We start from the raw sequence: 21,297 nt of genomic DNA, 5'->3' as shown, positions 1-21,297 counted from the left end.
TTAGTTGATAACTAGTGCTATGACAAAATAGTAAACCGAGGAAGTGGGAGTTGGAGATTGCTGCATAATAGGTAGAGGCTGCTGCTGTGTACAGTGTGGTCAGGGATGACCTCTCTGTTCAGTTTATTTGGTCATGTTTACTTGTAAGGGGTGTCAGAGGCTTTCCTGTGGTAGAGGCTTAACCCCTGTTTGTTGACTGGGTAATGATTCAATGAACTTTGTAATTCATGTATGAGTGTTGAGGGTAGGTAGAGATATCTTAAGCCACAGAAATATCTAAGTGATATTTCCTAATGCCCTAAAAGGCACATTATAATCTTAAGGGCAGGCAATGAGGAATTGATCTCTAAAATTTCTCATTGTTAAAAAAATAAAAAGAAAAAAAGTTTCTCATTGAGGCAAATTTCAATATAATTAGGGAGAGTCTGAGCAGAAATATGTTTGAATCCATGTTACTTTTAAGATAAGCTTATCTATGGTTTAAGCCTTTTAGACATTGCTGTATCTCTTTAGTTATATTATTTTTATTTTTCTTGTTTAACAAAGTATTATAATTGCACTTTGAATTTTGGCATTTATAATAGATATTTACCAAAAACATGTTTAAAACTTGAACTATCATTAGTTTTAATTTTTTTCATTTTTTGTGACTTCCCTAATTTGAACTTCTTTAATTTAAAATCATATATGAATATACAAATAAAAAGAACAGAGATGCACATGATTGCATGAATGTAATCAACAATGCACTCTAAATAATGCAATCCTGTGCATGTTTTAAGAATACATTTGGGGGGGACAAAGGTGGGGGTGGGGTGCAGGGAGGAGAAATGACCCCAAAAATGTATGTACATGTGAATAAATGAATAAAAAATACAATTTTATTTTTGTGGTAGTGGGGTTTGAAGTCAAGGCCTAGGGCTAAAGTGCTCTTCCACTAGAGCCATGCCACCAGCTTGGTATAGTTAATTTTTTTACTACATAGCATAAAAGTTGCAAGATAATATCTTCTGTTACATTGTGATCATAAAATAAAATTTCTGAGCTAAGTCTTTTCAATTCTTGATTTGTATTTTAAAGATTCACTACTACACATTCTTGGCCATTCTTCAAAAGTACCAGTGCGAAGTCCTTTCAAGATGAGCCTGTTGTTCCATTTTCTATTAAAAGGTTCACACTTGAAATCTCAGCTACTGCACTGTGACTTCAATCTTTACGTAGGAAGTCTCTCAAAACAATATAAGACCCCATTACTGAGATGAGGAGGCAAAATGAAAGCTCTGTGGTTGAATTCATCTTGTTGGGTTTTTCTAACATTCCTGAACTCCAAGAGCAGACGTTTGGGGCTTTCTTGGTGATTTATCTGGTGATCCTTATGGGAAATGCCATCATTATAGCTGTCATCTTCCTGGACCAGCGTCTCCATGTCCCCATGTACCTCTTCCTGCAGAACTTATCCGTGGTGGAAGTGAGTTTCAGTACAACCATCATGCCTGAAATGCTGGTGGTCCTGTCCACTGACAAGGCAACCATCTCTTTTGCTGGCTGTTTTGCACAAATGTATTTCATTCTTCTTTTTGGTGGGACTGAATGTTTTCTCCTGGGAGCAATGGCTTATGACAGATATGCTGCAATCTGCCATCCTCTGACCTACCCGGTGATTATGGACAGAAGGGTTTTTGTGAAATTAGTGATGTTCTCGTGGGTCTCGGGGATCATGGTGGCTACTGTGCAGACAACATGGGTATTTAGTTTTCCCTTTTGTGGATCCAATGAAATCAATCATCTCTCCTGTGAGACTCCCCCAGTACTGGAGCTTGTATGTGCAGACATCTTCCTGTTTGAAATCTATGCCTTCACAGGTACTATTTTGATTGTCATGGTTCCCTTCCTGTTGATCCTTTTGTCTTACATTCGAATTCTATTTGCTGTCCTGAAGATGCCATCAAACACTGGGAGGCAAAAGGCCTTTTCCACCTGTGCCTCACATCTCACGTCAGTAACCCTCTTCTATGGCACAGCCAGTATGACGTATTTACAACCCAAATCCAGGTATTCACCAGACACCAAGAAACTGATGTCATTGGCCTACACATTGCTCACGCCTCTACTGAATCCACTTATTTATAGTCTGCGCAACAATGAGATGAAAAGGGCTTTGGTGAAATTATGGAGCAAAAAAGTGGTTTTATACTCAGTCTGAATTGTTGAGAGACCATGTGATAGTTCAACATTGCCCAACTGAACTCTATATGAATTGACTAAATGGTAAAAACTTATTGCTTGGTATGAGAATGCTTAATTTCTTGATTCCTCCAGGTTGGGAAACATATACAGGATCCCTCTCTGTTAAATACTGCAGTCATTTTTAAAAGAGGTATACAAGTTATAATAGCTCATGATGTAATAATGTGTTCATCCATTTCTCCAGGTCATTACTAGAATATCACTATTAAGATAAGGCTTCAATAAATAATCTAGTTCTGCACTTTTTTATGTTTGATGATTTTATTTCTGTGTGATTGATTCCTCAAAGGGGGACTGACTAGATGAAGAGTTTTGAGCTTATATATTCTAATAATTATTGCAAATCACTTTAAAAAATGTTTCTATGTATGTCAGACCGACATGAAGGCACACTGAGCCTCCATGACAGCCAGAACTTCAAGACACCAGGGGAGTGATTCTTATTATTGGAGAGAAAAGCTATTCCATTAAGATTTTAAATATATGTTTTCTTTTTGGAGGGGATAATCTCACTTCATGAATTCACACCGGTAATAATCCCAAACTATATTTCTCTTAGTATTTTTACAAATATTTATGCAAATAAATCTGTTGGTCCCCAGAGAACTGTATGGGAAGTTCCCTGAACTCTCACTTGCAAAATTACTATCATATTAACCCATAGACAACTATTTTAGAGACTTTTATTCCATGTCCATTTGTGGGCAAAATGCTTCCAGACATTTTGTTTATGAATGATGAATGATTCATTTCTATTGTTGTTTATTGCAGAACAATGCAGTTAACTAGTTGTGACTATTTGCTGAGTTCTTTGGGTTACATAAGTAATTATGTGACCTTTCAAACAAATAGTTTCACAGTTGTCATATTTGAACAATTTCATGATTGTGTCCTATTTTCATGTTGCACTTATAGAATAAGTAGGGACTTTTATATAGAATCTGCATCATGTGAGTTCTATTGTATTTAATTTATCTCCATGGCTGGGAATAAAGTGGTAAATCATAGTATTTGAAGTTCAAGCACCGTGACTCTTTTTGTTTTTGTTTTTCAGCATTGGAGTTTGAACTAAAGGCTAAAGCACTCTAACACTTGTGTCCCACCCACAGCTCTTGTTGTCTCAATTATTTTTCTGTGCTTTTGCCCTGTTGTTCTTGGACATGATCCTCCTACTGTCTGTTGTGGGAATGTCAAGCTGAGTTATGGGACACTGAGGCAGTTTAGCAGGAAGCAACGTTTATTGTACCAGCACAGACCCAGCGGACTCATGTCCAAAGGCTGAGCCCCAAGAACAAGGGGTCTCACCTTATATACACTTGCAAGCACTTTACAGAAGCAGAAAGCAAGGTCTAATCCACATATGGTTATATATAATTCTATAGGCTACTTTACCCTAGTGCTACATGACTTTTCCCCATCCCCAATGCTCCGTGACTCTCTCCATGTTTAGATTCCTCAGATTTTATTTCTCTGCTATGCCATCCTTACCTCCCTGCTACTTTATCAGAACACTGGTCTAGTCTGTTTTTCTTCTGATCCTCCACCCTGCTATATTATTATCCCCTTTGATGCTAAGACCCACCTAGGGTCAAAGAGATCATCTTGATCTAGGGGTTTGTATTTCCATAGCATCTTTACATGTGCAGCCATTTTTCTTTCTATAACAGCTTCCATAATAGTCCTGATAGACTGCGATACCAGGGCAGTACGAAGCATGCTCGCAGGACTAGGCCCATAGCCCCTATTGGGGTTTTGAATCTGCCCAAGTCAGAGAACTGTCCTCCAGACAAGTCATTGGGATCCCATCCTCTCCAAGTCTGGACAGGGACATGGGCAAGCTTTCTCAGTTTGTCTGTGATTTCTTCTGTGACCTTTCCTTCATCACCAATCTGTAAGTAGCAGTTGCTCAGGTTAAATTTTCAACAAACTCCTCTGTCAGAAGCCAGCAAATAGTAGTCTAAAGCCAAGCAGTTTTGATAGATGGCATTGTGCATCTTAGTGCTTTGTTTTGCTAGCAAATTGAGAGCTCTTGCGGTTTCATTAGTTATAATTTCAACAAATTATAACTGCCTGCAGTCTGATGATGTGGATGAGCACACACACACACACACACACACACACACACACACACACATATATGTATATGGGCAAGGTAGCCCCAGGATTCGTCTTCTGCCCAAGTGGCAGGACCATAGTATTGAATAATTCACACAGGAGGATATTCATTATCTTTCCAATTGCCAACTTGTAAGGCACCCCTTTTTGTCTACTTACTCTTTCTTCATATATGGCGACTCCCAGTTTTTCATCCTGTCTGAGGGGAAGCAAGAAGAAGGATGGTCTGATGAGCCTAGCATGCAAGACCCAAACCAGCTGCTAGGTAGCACTGTATAAGCTTGCTTCCCACAGATCCAATATAGCCTCCTGGGCACCCGCCAATCTATGTTTGGGGTAAGATTGTTCCAAGATTTCAGCAATTAGAGAGGTTGGCCAGTGGGTGGGACTGGGGTTCTGTGTGATTTGGAGCTCCCCACATTGGGTCTCTGGGGTAGGGTCATTGTATAACTTCTGTCCTAAACAAGTTAAATTCCATACAGAGGTGGAGAACTGGCTTTCTGGGTGGGAAATACAATAATTTCCAATGATGGAAGTTTTTAGGGGCCAAGCACCTTTCTTATGTTTTAGGAAAGCAGTCTCATTAAAGGGCTCCTGTGGGTCACCTTCCTTATTTCCTGTGGCCAATGGTCTCCCATATTGATTCCTCCCTAAACATAACATGAAGTGACATTTAGTGTCTGGGCTATGGACTTGGCCAGCGAGAGGAGCAAATTTTTAGTCTTGACAGAAACAGGGAACTCACTTTTCATTTCCTCATAAAAGGAATGAAAGACTTGGTAAGTGGAACTCTCATGGGTAATTGTAATGAGCCTGAAGTGTAGTAGAGTACTGGGGTCCTCACCCTTTCCATCAATTAAAATGCCAATCGACTGTCTCATCTCCCAGTTGGGTTCACTGAGATTGAAAATGGTAAAATTTACAGGGTTACAAGTGCCAAGAGTGCAGTCAGATGCTGTTTCCCCTCTCTGGAGAAGGGTGATGGGTCCTTTCCTTTGCCAACACTGCATAGTCCAATAAAGGTCCTTCATGGGACCCCAATAACTGACATGTGGGTTATTTTTTGGACACATGTAATTATCATTCAGCCTATATTCAGCCTTTCGCAGGCTAAGCCCCCACAGTAACCCCAAATAGAGTGTTTTTAGCTATTGCTGCACACATATCAAAGTATATGGACACAGGTTTGTTAAGATCACTAATCCTGGTATAGTTAATGAGGCTCCCAGCATTGTGAAAGCTTTGGACTTCTAGCCATTGCTCCTGAGGGCAGTAGGTGGGGTTGAAGTAAATATTCTGGTTAACATAGGAACACACAAAATAGGTGGTATGGTTGTGAGTGCATGACCCAATGACAGTGCCTGCACAGGAGTAGTAACTATGGAAAAGCAAAGTCCTAGTGACAACAATTCCTATCTGGGTAGTATGCATGCTTAAGTCACAGGATGAAGGATCTGGGACTATGAAGGGAAACCAATATCATAACAAAAAATAGTAATTATGCATTATGCCCAAAAGAGGTAGAAGAGCTAATAAAAACCTTTCACCATGAGTCCAGTCTGCAGGGGCGATTTCTGCAAACCTATGGTGAAGAGTAAGATAAGAACTACAGCAACAGATACAGACAAGGGCTGATAGTGCATTACAGTGAAATAATTTACCAGTTTATCCCATTGGAGAGTTGACTCCTCAAGCTTCTGCTGTGCATAGACTTGTCAGCAATTGGGGGTGACCAGAGCAAGGCTGTCATCCCATCATTCATGGCCCTTGGTTATTTCTTGGGAAGCAGAATCAGCTGAGAGAGGGCACTTAGGTTCCAGAGGGCTGTTTTACACAGTGAAGCCAGATCAGGGATGCACTACCACCTGAGAGAAGCTGGCTTGACTGGACGGTGGTGGATCCAAGGAGCAATCTCTGCTACTTTAACTGTAGTGGGAGTACACAAGATAACAAAAAGGGCCTCTCCAATGAGGCTTTAGCAGTTAGACATTCCATTCCTTTACCCATAGGAATCCTCTAGCCTGTATGGGTGTGTAGGAGTTGTTAGGCTGACAGGAAGTCTCTCCTGGATCCAGTCATTGATCTTTGAGAGAGTCAACCCGAGGACCAGCATCCTTAAGGTCAACCTGTGTGCCATTGATTAAGGGGGATGGGCATCGATAAAGGACTTCAAAGTGTGAGAGCCCTGTCCATTTTGTGGGGCTAGACTAAATCCTCAGTAATGCTATGGACAGTAATTTATCCCACTGCAGATGGGTCTCCTGACACAGTTCTCTTAACTGTGATTTTAGGGTTCTGTTCATGCACTCTACTTTTTCTGAACTCTGGGGGCTGTAGGCTGAACCCAACTTCCAGGTGATTCCTAAGTCTTTAGCCATTACCTGTACCACCACTGCCACAAAGGCTGGCCCATTATCTGACCCAATTGACAGAAGTATTCCAAACCAAGGGATGATTTCCTTTAACAGACATCTGGCCACCTCCTTGGCCTTTTTAGTTCGTGAGAGGAAGGCTACCGCCCATCCTGAGAAGGAACAAACAAATACCAACAGATATTTGCATCCCAAAACTCATGGCATTTCAGTGAAGTCCACAATAAAGTTTTCAGGAGTAATCCCACCAACACTCTGTGCCAGAGGGGCGCCCTCAGCTCCTCTGGGGTTATTTTTAGCACATACGGTGCATCTTTCACATACTGCCTTACTTATGCTGGAGAGCTTGGGGACATAAAAAATGTTGAGCCAGAGTAGTTTCAAGGGCTGTTTGCCCTGAATAAGTTCCTTTGTGGAACTGATTGATAAATGTAGAGGTCAGTGACTCAGGTATGGTAATGTGGCCATCAACAAACTTCCACCATCTGTTTGGTAGAAAATTTCCCTCCTCAGTCTTAAACCAAGCCTGTTCTTGTGGTGTGTACTGTGGGTCCCATTCAGCTAAGGGGCACGGGAACAAGGCAGCTGTCAGAACAGCTGGGGCTGGTCCCTTTGTGAGAGCCACATGTTTGGCCTCTTTGTCAGCTTTCTGGTTTCCTGGGGCAATTGTTGCATCTCCCTTTTGGTGCCCTTGGCAGTGTATAAATGCCACCTATTTTAGAGCCCACACAGAGTCTAGCAGTTCAAGGATTTCCTGCCCATACTTGATATTTTTTCCTCCCAAGTTAATGAGTCCCTTCTCCTTATATAAGGTGCAATGGACATGAATGGTTGTGAAGGCATATTTAGTCAGTATAAATGTTTACTTGTACTCCTGCCATGAGCTGGAGTGCCTGTGTGAAGGTGACAAGTTCAGCCTTTTGCACTAAGTGCCTAGTGGCAGTGAATGAGCCTCAGTAACTGAATCCAAAGTTACCACTGCATAACTGGCAAAGCATGTGCCAACCCAGACAAAGCTGCTGCCATCTGTGAAATATTCAGCATCTGGATTGCCCATTGGTTGGTTGGTTAGTTCTGGCCAGCTTGAGAAACCTCATCCATAAACTCTAAGCAGTCATGCTTCTGGGGGTCTGAGTCAATCGGGAATAGAGTGGCTGGGTTTAGGGTCTTAACAACCTCCAGGTGGATGTTCAGGTTTTCACATAGCATACTCTGGTATTTGACCATACAAGAATTAGTCAGCCAATAATTTCCCTTATACTGCATGAGTTTTAGGACAGAGTGGGGAACCTAGAAAGTGAGTTCTTGCTTTAGGGTGAGCATGTTTGCTTCTGTCACCAGGGCAGCAGTGGCTGCCATAGCATGCAGACAAGGTGGTGAGCCTCAGGAAATGGCATCAAGTTGTTTTGACAAGTAAGCCACAAGCCGTTGCCAGGAGCCCAGTAACTGAATCAGGACCCTAGTAGCTGTTTCCTTTCACTCATGGACATACAGGAAAAGGACATACATCCAGCAGGCCTAGAGCAGGGGCATTTGAGTGCCCCTTGATTTCTTTTAAGGCTTTCTCTTGCTCCCTTCCCCACACTACAGGCTCCTGTTTTCCCTGCTTTGTGGCTTCATAGAGGGGTTTGGCCAAGAGGGAGTAGTTAGATATCCAGATTCAACAGAAACCCTCAGCTCCCCAAAATTTACTAATTTGCTGGGAGGTCTTAGGGACTGGGATTGAATACACAGCCTGTTTCCTCTCAGGATGGAGCCTGCATTGCCCCTGGGACAGATGAAAGGTGAGATATTTGACAGTGTTTGGCAAATCTGGGCCTTTTTCCTAGAGACTTTGTATCCTGCCTCCCATAAAAGAGAAAGGAGAAGATGTGTCCCTTCCATACAGTCCTCCTGTGTTAGTCCAGACAGCAGGAGGTCATCTATGTACTGGAGGAGTGTGAAACCATGCTGGCCAGGTAAGAAAGCTTTTAGGTCAGAAGCCAGGGCAGTTCCAAAAATAGTGGGTGAACTTTTGAAATCTTGTGGAAATTGAGTCTAGGTTAGTTGCCCCCTTTTTCCCAGTGTTGAGATTTTCCCACTGGAAGGTAAAAATAGGCTGGCTCTGTGGGGCCTTGTGGATGCAGAAGAATGTATTTTTAAGATCTAGGCAGGTAAAAATTTTTGCCTCAGCTGGTGAAGCCCTAAAAGCATGTATGGATCTGGGGCTACTGGGTGAAAAGTGACAGTTGCTGAATTTACTGTCTAGAGGTCCTAAAGTGGCCTGAAATCTTCACTTCCCAGTTTCTGGACTGGTAGTAAGGATGTGTTCCAGGATGACTGATAAGATCAGAGGGTCCCATATTTTAAGAGTCTGTCAAAGTGTTTTTGAATTCCGAACTTGGCCTTGCAAGGAATGAAGTACTGTTTCTGCCTGATGGGGGTGACTCCTGGCTTTAGTTCCTCTACCACTGGGGGCACATTTCGGGCCAGGCCTGGGGGTTATCTTCATCTCATACACCTGGAATCTTGAAGGGAAGCTCAGGAATCTCAGGGGGCCTCCCCTCAGGGGCATAGAGCTGCCATTCCTCCTCTTGCGCAACCGTGAGGATTAGAGTCTTTGCCTCAGGTCCTCTCAACTTAAAGGATTCTGTGCCATCTGAATCAAAAGTTATCTGTGCCCTCAGTTTGCATAGAAATTGCTTGCCCAACAGGCCCACAGGGCAATCAGGGAGATAAGGGAATTCATGCCTTACTTCATGACTCCTAAGACTGCATTGTCTAGCCATTAAGAAGTAGCGGCAGACCTGGTCTCTTGTAGCCCCAGTAATAGTTGTATGTCTGTCTATAGGACTCATGGGGGTTAGAGAGTTGAGGTCCCAGAGGCTTCTGAACCAGATTTTACAGGTGTGATTATCCCTTGAGCTTCCCAATCCAGTGTTGGAGGTGGAGGTGTGGAACTGGGGCTGCTGGCTAGGTGGATAAAGTGGCATATAGGATGGTGGTACTTTCGCTGGCTCCTCAGGCAGTATAGGCTTCTCTGCTTTTTCTCTACACTATGCAACCATCCTAGCTATCATAATTCTACAGGCCTCTTCCCAGTAAGGACTTAGCTATGTAGGCCTGCTGAGGACAGCATCCTGCCAGGGAATCAATATAGGGAAAATTTTCTGGGTGTCCAGGGTTTCCTACAATTATTCTACAAACTTCATTAACCACAGTTTAATCTAGTGACCCTTCTTGGAGCCACCCTACACCAAGAGCAGTCCAATTTACTTCACAAAGGGCCCTATGCTTGTTAGGAGTTAAGTTTACTCCATAGTCTCCATTTAAATCCCTTTTTAAAGTTTTTAATCATACACTCTAGGGCAGTGTTTTTACTCTGATTTCCACCCATTTCCTCCCTTAACCAGTCAGCAAGACAGACACAGAGGGGGAGGGGTTTCTAGAGGAGAGGTTAGGGGTCCTCACTTGCTTTGTCCATCTCCTGCTGCTTCCCTCAGGGAGATTTAGGCACCTCCTGGCCATAGTGAGTATAAATCTTGGACCAGAGGTCCTGTTAGGGCTCACCGTTGACCCTATGAGTTTGCCACAGACCCATTGATCAGGACTCCTCACTCACTTTGCAGCTGGGCTGCATCTTAGGCTCACATTTTCACACACTTTCACACAGCACAGTGCTTCTGCCCTACTCCCTGAATCTGAGAGACACGGTTTCACTCCAGTAGGTGATTACTAGTGCTCTCTGGGAGGTGATCAATCTCCCCTTCTGCCTCCCAAGGTGCCTGAATTCTAACCTGGGTTCTTACCAGTCTGACAAGCAGTGCTCCCCTCCCCTTGTTGGTTCCTGAGCCTCTCCGGGTTCTGTTGTGCATCCAAGGCCTTCACCTCGACTCACCAGGAGGATAAGTCTCTTCTCCAGATCAAGCTGTCCATTGCTACCTGGCAAGATCTTCTCCCAGCGGTCTGGGGATGCACCCCAGTGACAAGGGAGGTGACAAATTACCATCTCTACAATCGTGGCAAGTGAACCTCCAAGAAATACTGTGGGAATCTCAAGCTGAGATATGGGACACTGAGGCAGTTTAGCAGGAAGCAACATTTTATTGTGCTGGGACAGTCCCAGCAGACTCGTATCCAAAGGCTGAGTCTCACCTTATATACTCTTGCAAGCAGGTTACAGAAACAAAAAGCAAGGCCTAATCCATATATGGCTATATACAATTCTGTAGGCTACTTTACCCTAGAGCTATATGACTTCTCCCCTCCCCAATGCTATGTGACCCTCTCCACATTTAGATTCCTCAGGTTTTATCTCTCTGCTATGCCATCCCTACCTCCCTGCTACTTTATCAGAACTCAGGCCTAGTCTGTTTGTCTTCTGATCCTCCTCCCTGCTATACTACTTCTACCACCTATGTTATATCTGGGATTACAGGTAGGCACTACCACACCCAGCCTCAGGCATTGTGACTCTAAAATGCTATAATGGAGCTTCAGCCTTTTCTGCTTGCTGTTTAGAAGAGATAAAGGCTTGTTTTTCTCCTTGGCACTCAAACTTCATTTTAATGATTGCATTCAGCATTATGTGCAGATCAACACAATTTAGGAATAACAATTCCAGTACTCTCACATATAACATCCTCTTAGTGACCTCGTGTATTTTAACACAGAATCATGGCAGTGGCCAGTGCATTTCCCTCTGTGGTATATAATTCCACATTATCATTTCCAAAATCTCTTATCAGTGAACTTCTGTGCTGTGCCAGGTGTTGACTGAACATCCATCAAGGATGAGATCAAGATCCTCCTGGCCAACAGGTTATAAATATCCACTCCCTAATCCTATTTTGTCTAGATCTCTATTTAGCAGACACTGAGATGCTATTAAGAGTGCAAACACTTTCAAAAGGAAAGGACTGAAGCAGAGTTGGAAGGAGGAGCCCTGTGAGGAACAAGCATCTTCTTCCAGCCTAACAGGGAGTTTTCAAGTGTCCATAAGGGATGCTGTGATGGGTCAGAAGTGCTAGATCATTGCTCAGTCTTTGACTAGAACATTTCCAATAAGACAGTGACCTCAGATGAAAAGCTGAGGCTGATACTAATGTAGCTCACAGAAATGGACTAACCACATCTTTGTACCCATGCAGCAAGTCCTTTCTAACAGAAGAATCTCAGCATTGCACCTCCATCTCTGCCACAATGTAACTAAAACTGTGTTGTATTCATGCTTTAAATTGAGAGAGGGAAAGGATATATTGGGAGGATACACTCTATTTAAAATTGTATTTTTTTCCATTTTATTTTGCTTGACTGTTCTATACACTCTCCCTTTTTAAACACTTAATTTAATTTAACATTTTGCTGTACTGGGGATAGAATCCATGGTCTCACATGTGCTAGGAAAGTGTTCTACCACTTGACCTATACAGTCAACCCTTTTGTTTTTATTTTATTTTTGAAACAGCATCTTACTAACTTTGCCCAGGCTGTTCTTGAACTGACACTCCTCCACTTCCATCTCCTAAGCAGCTGGTATTTCATGTGTGTGCCACCATGCTTCCCTCAAAATGATACTTACTTACTTTATTATTTTTTTTTCAGGACTGATGATTAAACCTAGGTTCTTGTGCTTGGTGAGGAAGTGCTCTACCTCTTGAGCCACACCTCTAGCCATTCTGTTCTCTCTTTCGCACTATTTTTCTGTAGGTAGTGTTTAGTGATACTTTCCATGTGAACATCATTTTTGTGATTCTTAAAATTCATCACTTTCCTTGACCTCTATTAATTAGGGTTTTATCCATTTTTGTTGCTTTTCCATGTCTTCCTGAGTATGCACTTAGTTTTGGTTTGTGCTTAAATTTCAGACAGGTACTTACTTTGTAAGGCTTTGAAATTTTTAGGTCTACTTCTGTGTCAATTTATATCTATACCATGTTGCTTTATTGAATATTCTTAATATGTTATTTATTGCTTTTGTTCATTCCTTTCCTCCTTTTCTCTTTAGTTTCTTTGTGTTACTGCAATGTGAAGTATCTTTGGATCATTTCCAATCATGGAAAGGGTGTGTTCTTTCTTGAACAAATATCTGCATAATGGTTGTTTGGGGAAGAGGCCAGGCCATGTTTCAAGTCAGCATGAATATCCATGATTAGCAGAAATATTCCTCACAAACTCCCCTAAATCTTGATGCAGGTATTATAAGTTCCAATCTGCATTTAGCAAAATTCACAGGTAACTTGGAGACAATTTAGCATTTGAGAAGTGTTGCTGAACAATACAGAGTAAACCTTTATGCTAAAGATGAGTTATTTTTTTCTTGGCATAATTAAAGATCACATTGTATCATATAATCTCACTAATTTATGGATTTCTGAAACTGTCATAGATCCATGTGATCCTTTGGTCATCCACGTGAACCTGCTTCTTTCTTGTGTCAAAACAGATCCAGGAAAGCCTTCATTAGCAGCTTTCCCATCCACTGCTCATTGGTGAAACAAGAAGACTATGCTTGTGTCCTCTGGGTTGTGCCACTGCCATGATTCTCAAGTTTTAGTGTGTATCAGAATATAAGAGTAGAAAAATTCTACCCCATACTCACAAGGTCCTGTCTAGGTCAGAGAACTGAATTGATGCAAGATAGAAGAGCTATCTTAAAGAAATGAAGAACTCAGAAGCACAGCCAGTTGCCTATGTACTGAGTTGCATGATCAATGGTACATTTTAAAGAAGCAGCTAAATTATGTGCAGAGGCTTAAAACATGAGTTACTTTATGAGCTTCTCTGGGTCTCAACCTCTCATCCTTGAGAATAAAGATGCCACATTTTTACATGGGAAGGTAATCTCCTGCTTCTAAGTGTCAGAGTGAAGTTACACCTTTAATTACACAGTGAATATGTCAGCATAGCATATTTTAACCTCTTCTAGTAATACCTAGACAGAGACTAAGACACTTTTGGTTGAGTTCCACCCAAAGAGTATGTATTGCAGTAGACCTGAAGTGGTGTCTGGTAATGTGCATCTCTGATATATCCCTGGGCTTCTGATGCTGCTGACCTGGGGATCACACTTTGAGAACCATGGTTTAAAGAACCAGGCTCTTCTGTCTTTCTTTGAATTGCCCTGCAGCATCTTTCCTGCACCACACACAGCCTCTTCACCTCATTGCATATGTCAGTCCCTCTCCTATATTGTAAGTTAGGGTAAAATAGTCCTAGTGTTTTTTTAAAACATGAGGTTTATTCCTGTTTCTCATTGATTTTGTTGTTTAGGGTAATTTCTAGGAGGACACTAACATCTCTTTCTTGCCATTTAAAAATCTGTATTCATTTCCTGTTACAAAAAGAATTGCCTTTGTTTATTACAAAAGTAATGTATTCAAAGATAAATATATATATGAAATAAAAATACAAAGTGTTTCTCAAAAATAACCAACTCTCCTCTCCAATACCATTCCTAGAAATATTCACTCAGAATTGGTTGATGTACATTTGTTCTAAATTTCCTATGGCTCTAAATATATTTATGTGTGTACATATTATATTTTTATGGCACTAGGATGAGAGTTTACCCCCTGTTTTAGCTTATTTTCCTTGTTCCTAAGACATTTATTTTCCTTTCTACTTTTGGTTCTTTTTACAGTTTTATTGCAAGGAATGCTGCTTGTACAATTTCTACAATTTTGTAATTTATTAAGATTTTCTTTCTTTTTAAATTAGCATAAATTAAATTTATTCTATTTTTAAATAGTATATATTTAATTAACTTATATTAGTGAAACACAAAGGTACTTAATCATGGCATTTCACACATGCATATATTGTATTTTGATTAATATTTTCTTTCTGGTAAAAATCAATTTTCAAGATTTTACAGATATTTGGAATGAATATAGGGTCATAAAATGTGTTCTTTTTAATCTCATATTAATCCTCATTACCATTCAATATCCTTTCATTTAAACCTTCCCATATGTATTTTTTTGCTGTCAATTTGCTTTCTCAAACATCTAGAAAGGTGTGTTAATCTTCACTTTTTGATTATTGTTATATCAATGAATGAAATCAATATTGATATTAATATATTCCATTTTATCCTATTTAGCATGTCTGAAATATTGTTCACACATTGTTCATTGAATTTAGAATACACATAGAAAAGTGCATACATCATTACATCTTTATGACTGCTCACAAATTGTCACCTGTGATGCAAACAATGACATCCACACATAGGACATACAGGTATTATAAGGGAGCCCCCATGGGGTCCTATTGGGTGTGGATAATGAAAGAACATGTTAATAGCACTTCCCATCCCTGAGGTATGCTACTGCTGCATGTCTGGACTATAATCCCACCATGGTGAATGGTTTATGAGGAGTCCTTCTATTGGATTCTGTGAATGAAAATTCCCTTTCCTCAGAGTATGTGGGTCCATTTCCCACTGAATACAAATTAGAGAAAATGCATCTCTAAGTGTGGTCAGCAGACTTATTGCTGCCAGGAGGAGAGAACTTGAGATGGAACCAATTCCTAGAAATCAGAGGAGAGAAGTAGAAAAATAAAACCTTGATCAGGCATGTTGTCTGAATTTTGGACCAAGCCAAACCTGCAGGTTCTTCCAGCCTGTGTTCTGAGACAGAATTTATTTGATCTCTTTTACTGCTCTAGTCTCTTTAGACAGAGCCCTGAGGACTTGATTCTCATATATGCTCTGTGAGATTAATAACAATGTTTTTCTTTGCAGTGAAAATGATAGAAGCAGAGAAGTTCAGTGATGTGTTCAAAGTGATACACGTTGGTCCACATATTTTGACTTACAGTCAAGAAGCCCTATGAATGAAATCAACAGTAATTTTTTTTAAAGACTATTGTTTTTGTGGAAAAGATAAAAATCCTGGAAGGGGGCACCCAGGCTTTCTCAACAGATACTTGGATCTATTTGTCTTGTTTCCCAGCTTTGCACATCTATGCATTTTGTTAATTAAATCCTCTGATATAGGTCTCACACCATAGCTCATTACTTCATCCCTTCTGTCTTCTTCCTTGTTTGCAACATTGTTTCAGTATTTTTTTCACCTCTCTCCTTTAGAGAGATGTCATCCTGAGGTTTTCTCTCCCGTAAGAGGTGTTCATTCCCCCAGGGACATTCAAAGGAGTGGTGCTCCAAGCTTTATCTCCTGAGCTTTCTCACCTAAGCTTTTTCTCCTGAGCTTTCTTACCAAGTTCAAGCTTCTTAAGTTTTTATACAAAATTATGATAATGGCTGTGTGCAGTGATTCCAGGCCCTTCAGGGAAGGATTCTCTAGGGCACCTGATTCTGTGTCATATAATGTTATAAAATCAGTGCACTGAATCCCTAAATCATTTTTATGAATGGATGACTTTTGCATTGGTGAAACTGCTGATAAGATAGCATGAAATTTATACAGAATGAGACCATAGGTAATCAAGTACAGCCTCTGCTGTGTGCAGGTTAGTGGGTTTTCTTATAGTTCTCCTCACTGATTGGTGGAGATGCTGTGGAAGAGCTACCTCAGTGCTCAGGGATCACCAGGCACAGCTCAGTCATTTGAATCAGTAGATTTTGGAGCTTGGTAATTTCTCATTTCCCTCAGAGAAAAGTGCAGGCATAATTTCAGTCACAAGTACTTTACTTGCACTAATCATAAAATTCTAGACATTTGCAACTAGAAAACTTGATCAACAAGTCCAACACTTGCCTTTTTCAATTGACAGGATAAAACATAAGGAGCACAGTGTCATGCTTCAATAGTACTTGTCAGCGAGTAATCTAAGACAACATAGGATCTTTTATGTTACAGAGACGAGAGGGCATTCAGGTCAATTTTCCTTACCACTCATGATAGTTCTATTTTGCTGTTGTTCTTTATTTTAAAGTAAATATTTTTGTTCCTAATTGATACAGAGTAATGGCACACATCATTATAGGCACAGTGTGACATTTTAATACATGTATAGAATGTGTAATGATTAAATCTGGCTAATTGACATTTCTACCCCCTCAGACATTCATCATTTGTTTGTGTTGGCAACACTCAAAATCTCTGCTACCTATTTTGAAATGTACAGAGTTGTGATCCACCAATCCTATTCTATGCTATGGAAGATAATTTTGTTGGGGTAGAGAATGGAACTCCACGGTGCAACGCTTGGCTAGTCTAACTCAGGTCCTGAGTTAGACCTTCAGAATAGTGGGAAAAAAAGATAGTTTTATTCCATTACAGCTTTTAATATGTCCTGCAAATGTTTCCTATTTCTTTTTTACTATACTCTATATTTTCTAAATTTCAAAACCTATCACTGTATTCATATTGTGCCCTTTTTTTGCCAGTACAAATGAGTTTAACTATTTTGTGCTGGAGAGTCTATTTTACTGAATTTAAGAGATTTTTTGTACTTCAAAATACATATAATTATTAGGGTTATCATAGACATTTGATTTTAGCACATGACTATGATCCAACTCAGGAATAAATCAACTTGCTGTCTACTGTTTGTGATGTCCTACAGATCTACACTCATGATGATACTAAATGTCTTCAACTCCTTGTGTCTCCTAAGTTCCTAATGTCTCCTGGTGAATATCTCTAGTTCTCAGAATATCACATACAAAGGCTAGTAGGCTCCATTCCAGTATATGGTATCATCAAGGACCTTCTGCCTTGAACCAGTCTCTTCCCACCTGATGGCCCTTCCACCAAGGCATCCTGTGATTGTGGTTGGTAACTCTCCCCGCCATTCACCTGCTCTATTTCACTCATTCACATTTCCAAATCCCAATGGTTTCCCCATCGTGTTGTTCACTAGCTTCATTTTTCTTTTAGAAAACTTATTTCTTAGACTGTCGACTTTCCTAATTTTTTATGTATATACTCTAGAAATATTTGTTTGATATCTCTTATGAGGCAGGACTTACAGGCATTGTGAATATAGCCTACAAATATAGCCCAGAAGTAAACAAAATCTCTGCCCTGTAGAGGATATGTTCTAGTGGGGAGTTAGGTTTTCATATATGGATGCATATTGTCAGTTGTTAACTATGAGAAAAATACGGGGAGATGTAAGAGGTAGAATTACTGTTCTGTAGTGGGAGGAAGTGCTATTTTATGTAGCATAGTGGTTAAGGGTCATGGGTTTTTTTAGATGGAGATAATAGAAATGCAAGTTTAATTAATTAATTGATTAATTAATTTTTGGCAGTACTGGCATTTGAATTCAGGGCTTTGCATCTGCTAGGCCAGTGTTCTAACTCTTGAGCCACACCTCCAGCCATTTTAACTCTGATTTTTATTTTTATTATCATATAATTGTTGTACTCAGGGTACATTTTGACATTTACAAACATGCTTGCAATGTATCTTAGTTAAATTCACCTCCTCCATTATTCTCCTGTATCCCTCATCCCCCTGATTCTTAGAATAGTTTCAACAGGTCTCATTTTTCCATTTTCATACGTGAGTACATATATCTACCATTTTCACCCTCCTACTCCTTTTGTTCATATCTTCCCCCCTCCCACTCGTGCCACCCCCAGATGGGACCTGTTTTACTTTCTGTCCTCCACTTTTGAAAAAAGTGTTTATGTGTTGTGCTTTGCTCCTGTTGAACATTAGACTGTAATGTGTTCCTGATCATATAGAAACTACAAAATAGTTGTTAGTTAATCAGAGCTTTTTGAGCAATTGATAATTTCATGAACCTCTTGATGAGTAGAAGAATGAGAGAGGAAAGAGAGAAACAGGGAGAGAGAGTAGAAACTTTTAAATTATAGCTCATAATGATCAAAAAGTGAGCTTTAAAAAAATGTTATTATGATCACAAGAATGGACCTTAGAGATTTAGCCTTAAAATTTCACACTGAAATTCCTTGTAATAGAATTGGCCAAGTCCAGACTGGACAGAAACTCATAAGTCTGAGCTCCCTTCATGTATTCACTAGGTGTCACCCAATATAGATGCATCTAAACTATGCCTCCTCCCTTGTGTTTTCCTACAGAATGTTGTCACCTTTAACTATCGTATGTAACTCTGTTCCTTTTTAATGTAATGAATATTTTAAATAAACATATATAAAATTTGTCATAGCCGAATCATTTGTATAGAAAATTGTGGGTTAGCTTTTTTAATCAATCTACTTTTTTATACTTTATTTTTTATGGTCTTAAATATACATTTACATAATATAGAGCAATATTGTAGCAATATTTTGGGATCAGAGTCATAGTTATAAGCACTTATAATTACATTGAAGCTATATTTAAATTTTAAACTACATAGTATAAAATTGACATAAAAATTTGATAGTGTTTGAAATTTCAGATCAGATTTCTAAGCCAGAATTCTCCATTCCTCCTTTTTATATTTGAAAAATTTATTAATCCTAGTATTTAGCCATTCTCCAAAATTGCCAACATAATTTTTTGTCAGGATGGGATCCTTTTCTTATGCTCTGCCAGAATATATGGGGTGAGTGCAAGCTGCAGCTCTCAGCTACTGGACTGTGACTTCATTCTTCACATACTATGTCCTTCAAAACAATATAGGCTCCACTACTGAGATGAGAAAGCAAAATGAAACCTCTGTAGCTGAATTCATCCTGTTGGGCTTTTCTAACTTTCCTGAAGTCCAAGAGCAGATGTTTGGTGCTTTCTTCCCCGAAATGCTGGTGGTCCTGTGCACGGAGAGAGCCACCATTTCTTTTGTGGCCTGCTTTGTACAAATGTATTTCATTTTTCTTTTTGGTGGGACTGAATGTTTTCTCTTGGGAGCAATGGCTTTTGACCGATTTGCTGCAATCTGCTATCCTCTGAACTATCTAGTGATTATGAACAGAAGGGTTTTTGTGAATTTATTGATGCTTTCGTGGTTCTCAGGGATCATTGTGGCTACTGTGCCAACCACGTGGTTACTTCATTTTCCCTTTTGTGGCCCCAATGAAATCAATCATCTCTTTTGTGAGGGCCCCCCAGTACTGGAGCTTGTATGTGTAAACATCTTCCTGTTTGAAATCTATGCCTTCACAGGTACTATTTTGATTGTCATGGTTCCCTTCTTGTTGATCCTTTTGTCTTACATTCGAATTCTCTCTGCCATACTGAAGATGCCATCAACTACTGGGAGGCAAAAGGCCTTTTCCACCTGTGCCTCTCATCTCACATCTGTCACCCTCTTCTATGGCACAGCCAGCTTGACTTATTTACAACCCCAATCCACATACTCACCAGACACCAAGAAACTTATATCCTTGGCTTATACATTACTTTCACCTCTGCTGAATCCACTTATCTACAGCTTGAGAAACAATGAGATGAAAAGGGCCATGATGAAATTATGGCAAAGAAAAGTGACTTTACACACAGTGTGACATGCTGAGAAGTCCTGTGATATTTCAACATCACCCCACTGAATTCTGTATGAATTGGCTAATTGGTAAAAACAAATTCTTGGTCTGAGAATGTTTAATATGTTGATTTCTCTAGGTTGGGAAACATATAGAGGATCCCTCTCTGTTAAAAACTGTAGTCATTTTTAATGGTATATGCCAGTTTTCATATCTCATGATGTAATAATGTATTCATCCGTTTCTCTAGGTCATTACTAGAGTATTGTCATTAAGACCATGCACTTTTTATGCTTGATGATTTTATTTCTGTGTGATTGCTTTCTCAAAGGAGAACTGACTGGATGAAGTGTTTTGTGCTTATATATTCTAATAATCACTACAAATTACTTGTAAAAATGTTTCTAACTACATCACACTGACCTGAAGTCCCACTGAGCCTCCATGACAGCTAGAGTTTCAAGACAGCAGGAACATTATAAGAATTTTATTTCTGAGTAGAAAAATTATTCCATTAAGATTTTAAAAATGTGGTTTTTTTTGGGGGGGGGTGGTATCAAACTACCATGAATTCACACAGCTAATAATCCCAAACTTCATTTCTCTTAGTATTTTTATAAATATTTATGTAATGTTGGTGTTCAGAGAACTGTATGGGAAGTTTCCTAAACTCTCACTTGGCAAAATTACTATCATTTTCACTTACAGACTAGTATTTTGGAGACTTTTGTTGCATTTCTGTTTGAGGGCAAAATGTCCTCAGACACTGTTTATGAATGATGAATGATTCATTTCCACTGTTTATTGCAGAACAATGTAGTTAACTAGTTGTGACTATTTGCTGAGTGTCTTAGATCATCTTACTAATTATGACCTTTTCAGAACAAATGGTTTCACAATTGTCATAGTTGAACAATTTCATGATTGTGTCCTATTTTCATGTTGCACTTACAGAATAATGAAGGACCTTTTTATAGATTCTGTGTCATGTGAGTTCTACTGCTCTTACTATATCTCCATGGCTGGGAATAAAGGGGTAAATCGTAGTATTTGAAGTTCAAGCACTGTGATTCCTTTTTTTTTTAAATTACTATTGGGGTTTGAACTCAGGGCTAATGTGCTCTGGCACTTATGTCATATCCTCAACCCTTCTTGCTTCAATTATTTTTCTGAGCTTTTGCCCTGTTAGTTTAGGTCCTACATCATTGCAGGAAGCTG

General features: G+C 39.9%; 2 protein-coding genes across 2 annotated transcripts; both read left to right on the top strand.

Annotated features, from left to right (window-relative positions):
* Positions 1-1,258: 1,258 nt before the first annotated feature.
* On the top strand, positions 1,259-2,203 carry LOC109701880 (olfactory receptor 10A3). The gene has a single exon (XM_020187327.2). It carries the CDS (start codon positions 1,259-1,261, stop codon positions 2,201-2,203), a length of 945 nt encoding a protein of 314 aa, XP_020042916.2.
* A 17,093-nt stretch (positions 2,204-19,296) lies between these two features.
* LOC109701883 (olfactory receptor 10A3-like) lies at positions 19,297-20,103 on the top strand. Its single transcript, XM_020187330.1, has one exon. It carries the CDS (start codon positions 19,297-19,299, stop codon positions 20,101-20,103), a length of 807 nt encoding a protein of 268 aa, XP_020042919.1.
* The last annotated feature ends 1,194 nt before the right edge of the window (positions 20,104-21,297 follow it).

This window comes from Castor canadensis, chromosome 1 (genome assembly GCF_047511655.1).
Source record: "Castor canadensis chromosome 1, mCasCan1.hap1v2, whole genome shotgun sequence".
NCBI classification, from domain to species: domain Eukaryota; kingdom Metazoa; phylum Chordata; class Mammalia; order Rodentia; family Castoridae; genus Castor; species Castor canadensis.
This window is presented reverse-complemented; position numbering and strand designations above follow the sequence as displayed.

What these genes read in the sequence shown, in the direction of transcription:
- LOC109701880 (XM_020187327.2), top strand. Translation starts at nt 1,259, where the DNA reads ATGAGGAGGCAAAATGAAAGCTCTGTGGTTGAATTCATCTTGTTGGGT.
- LOC109701883 (XM_020187330.1), top strand. Translation starts at nt 19,297, where the DNA reads ATGAGAAAGCAAAATGAAACCTCTGTAGCTGAATTCATCCTGTTGGGC.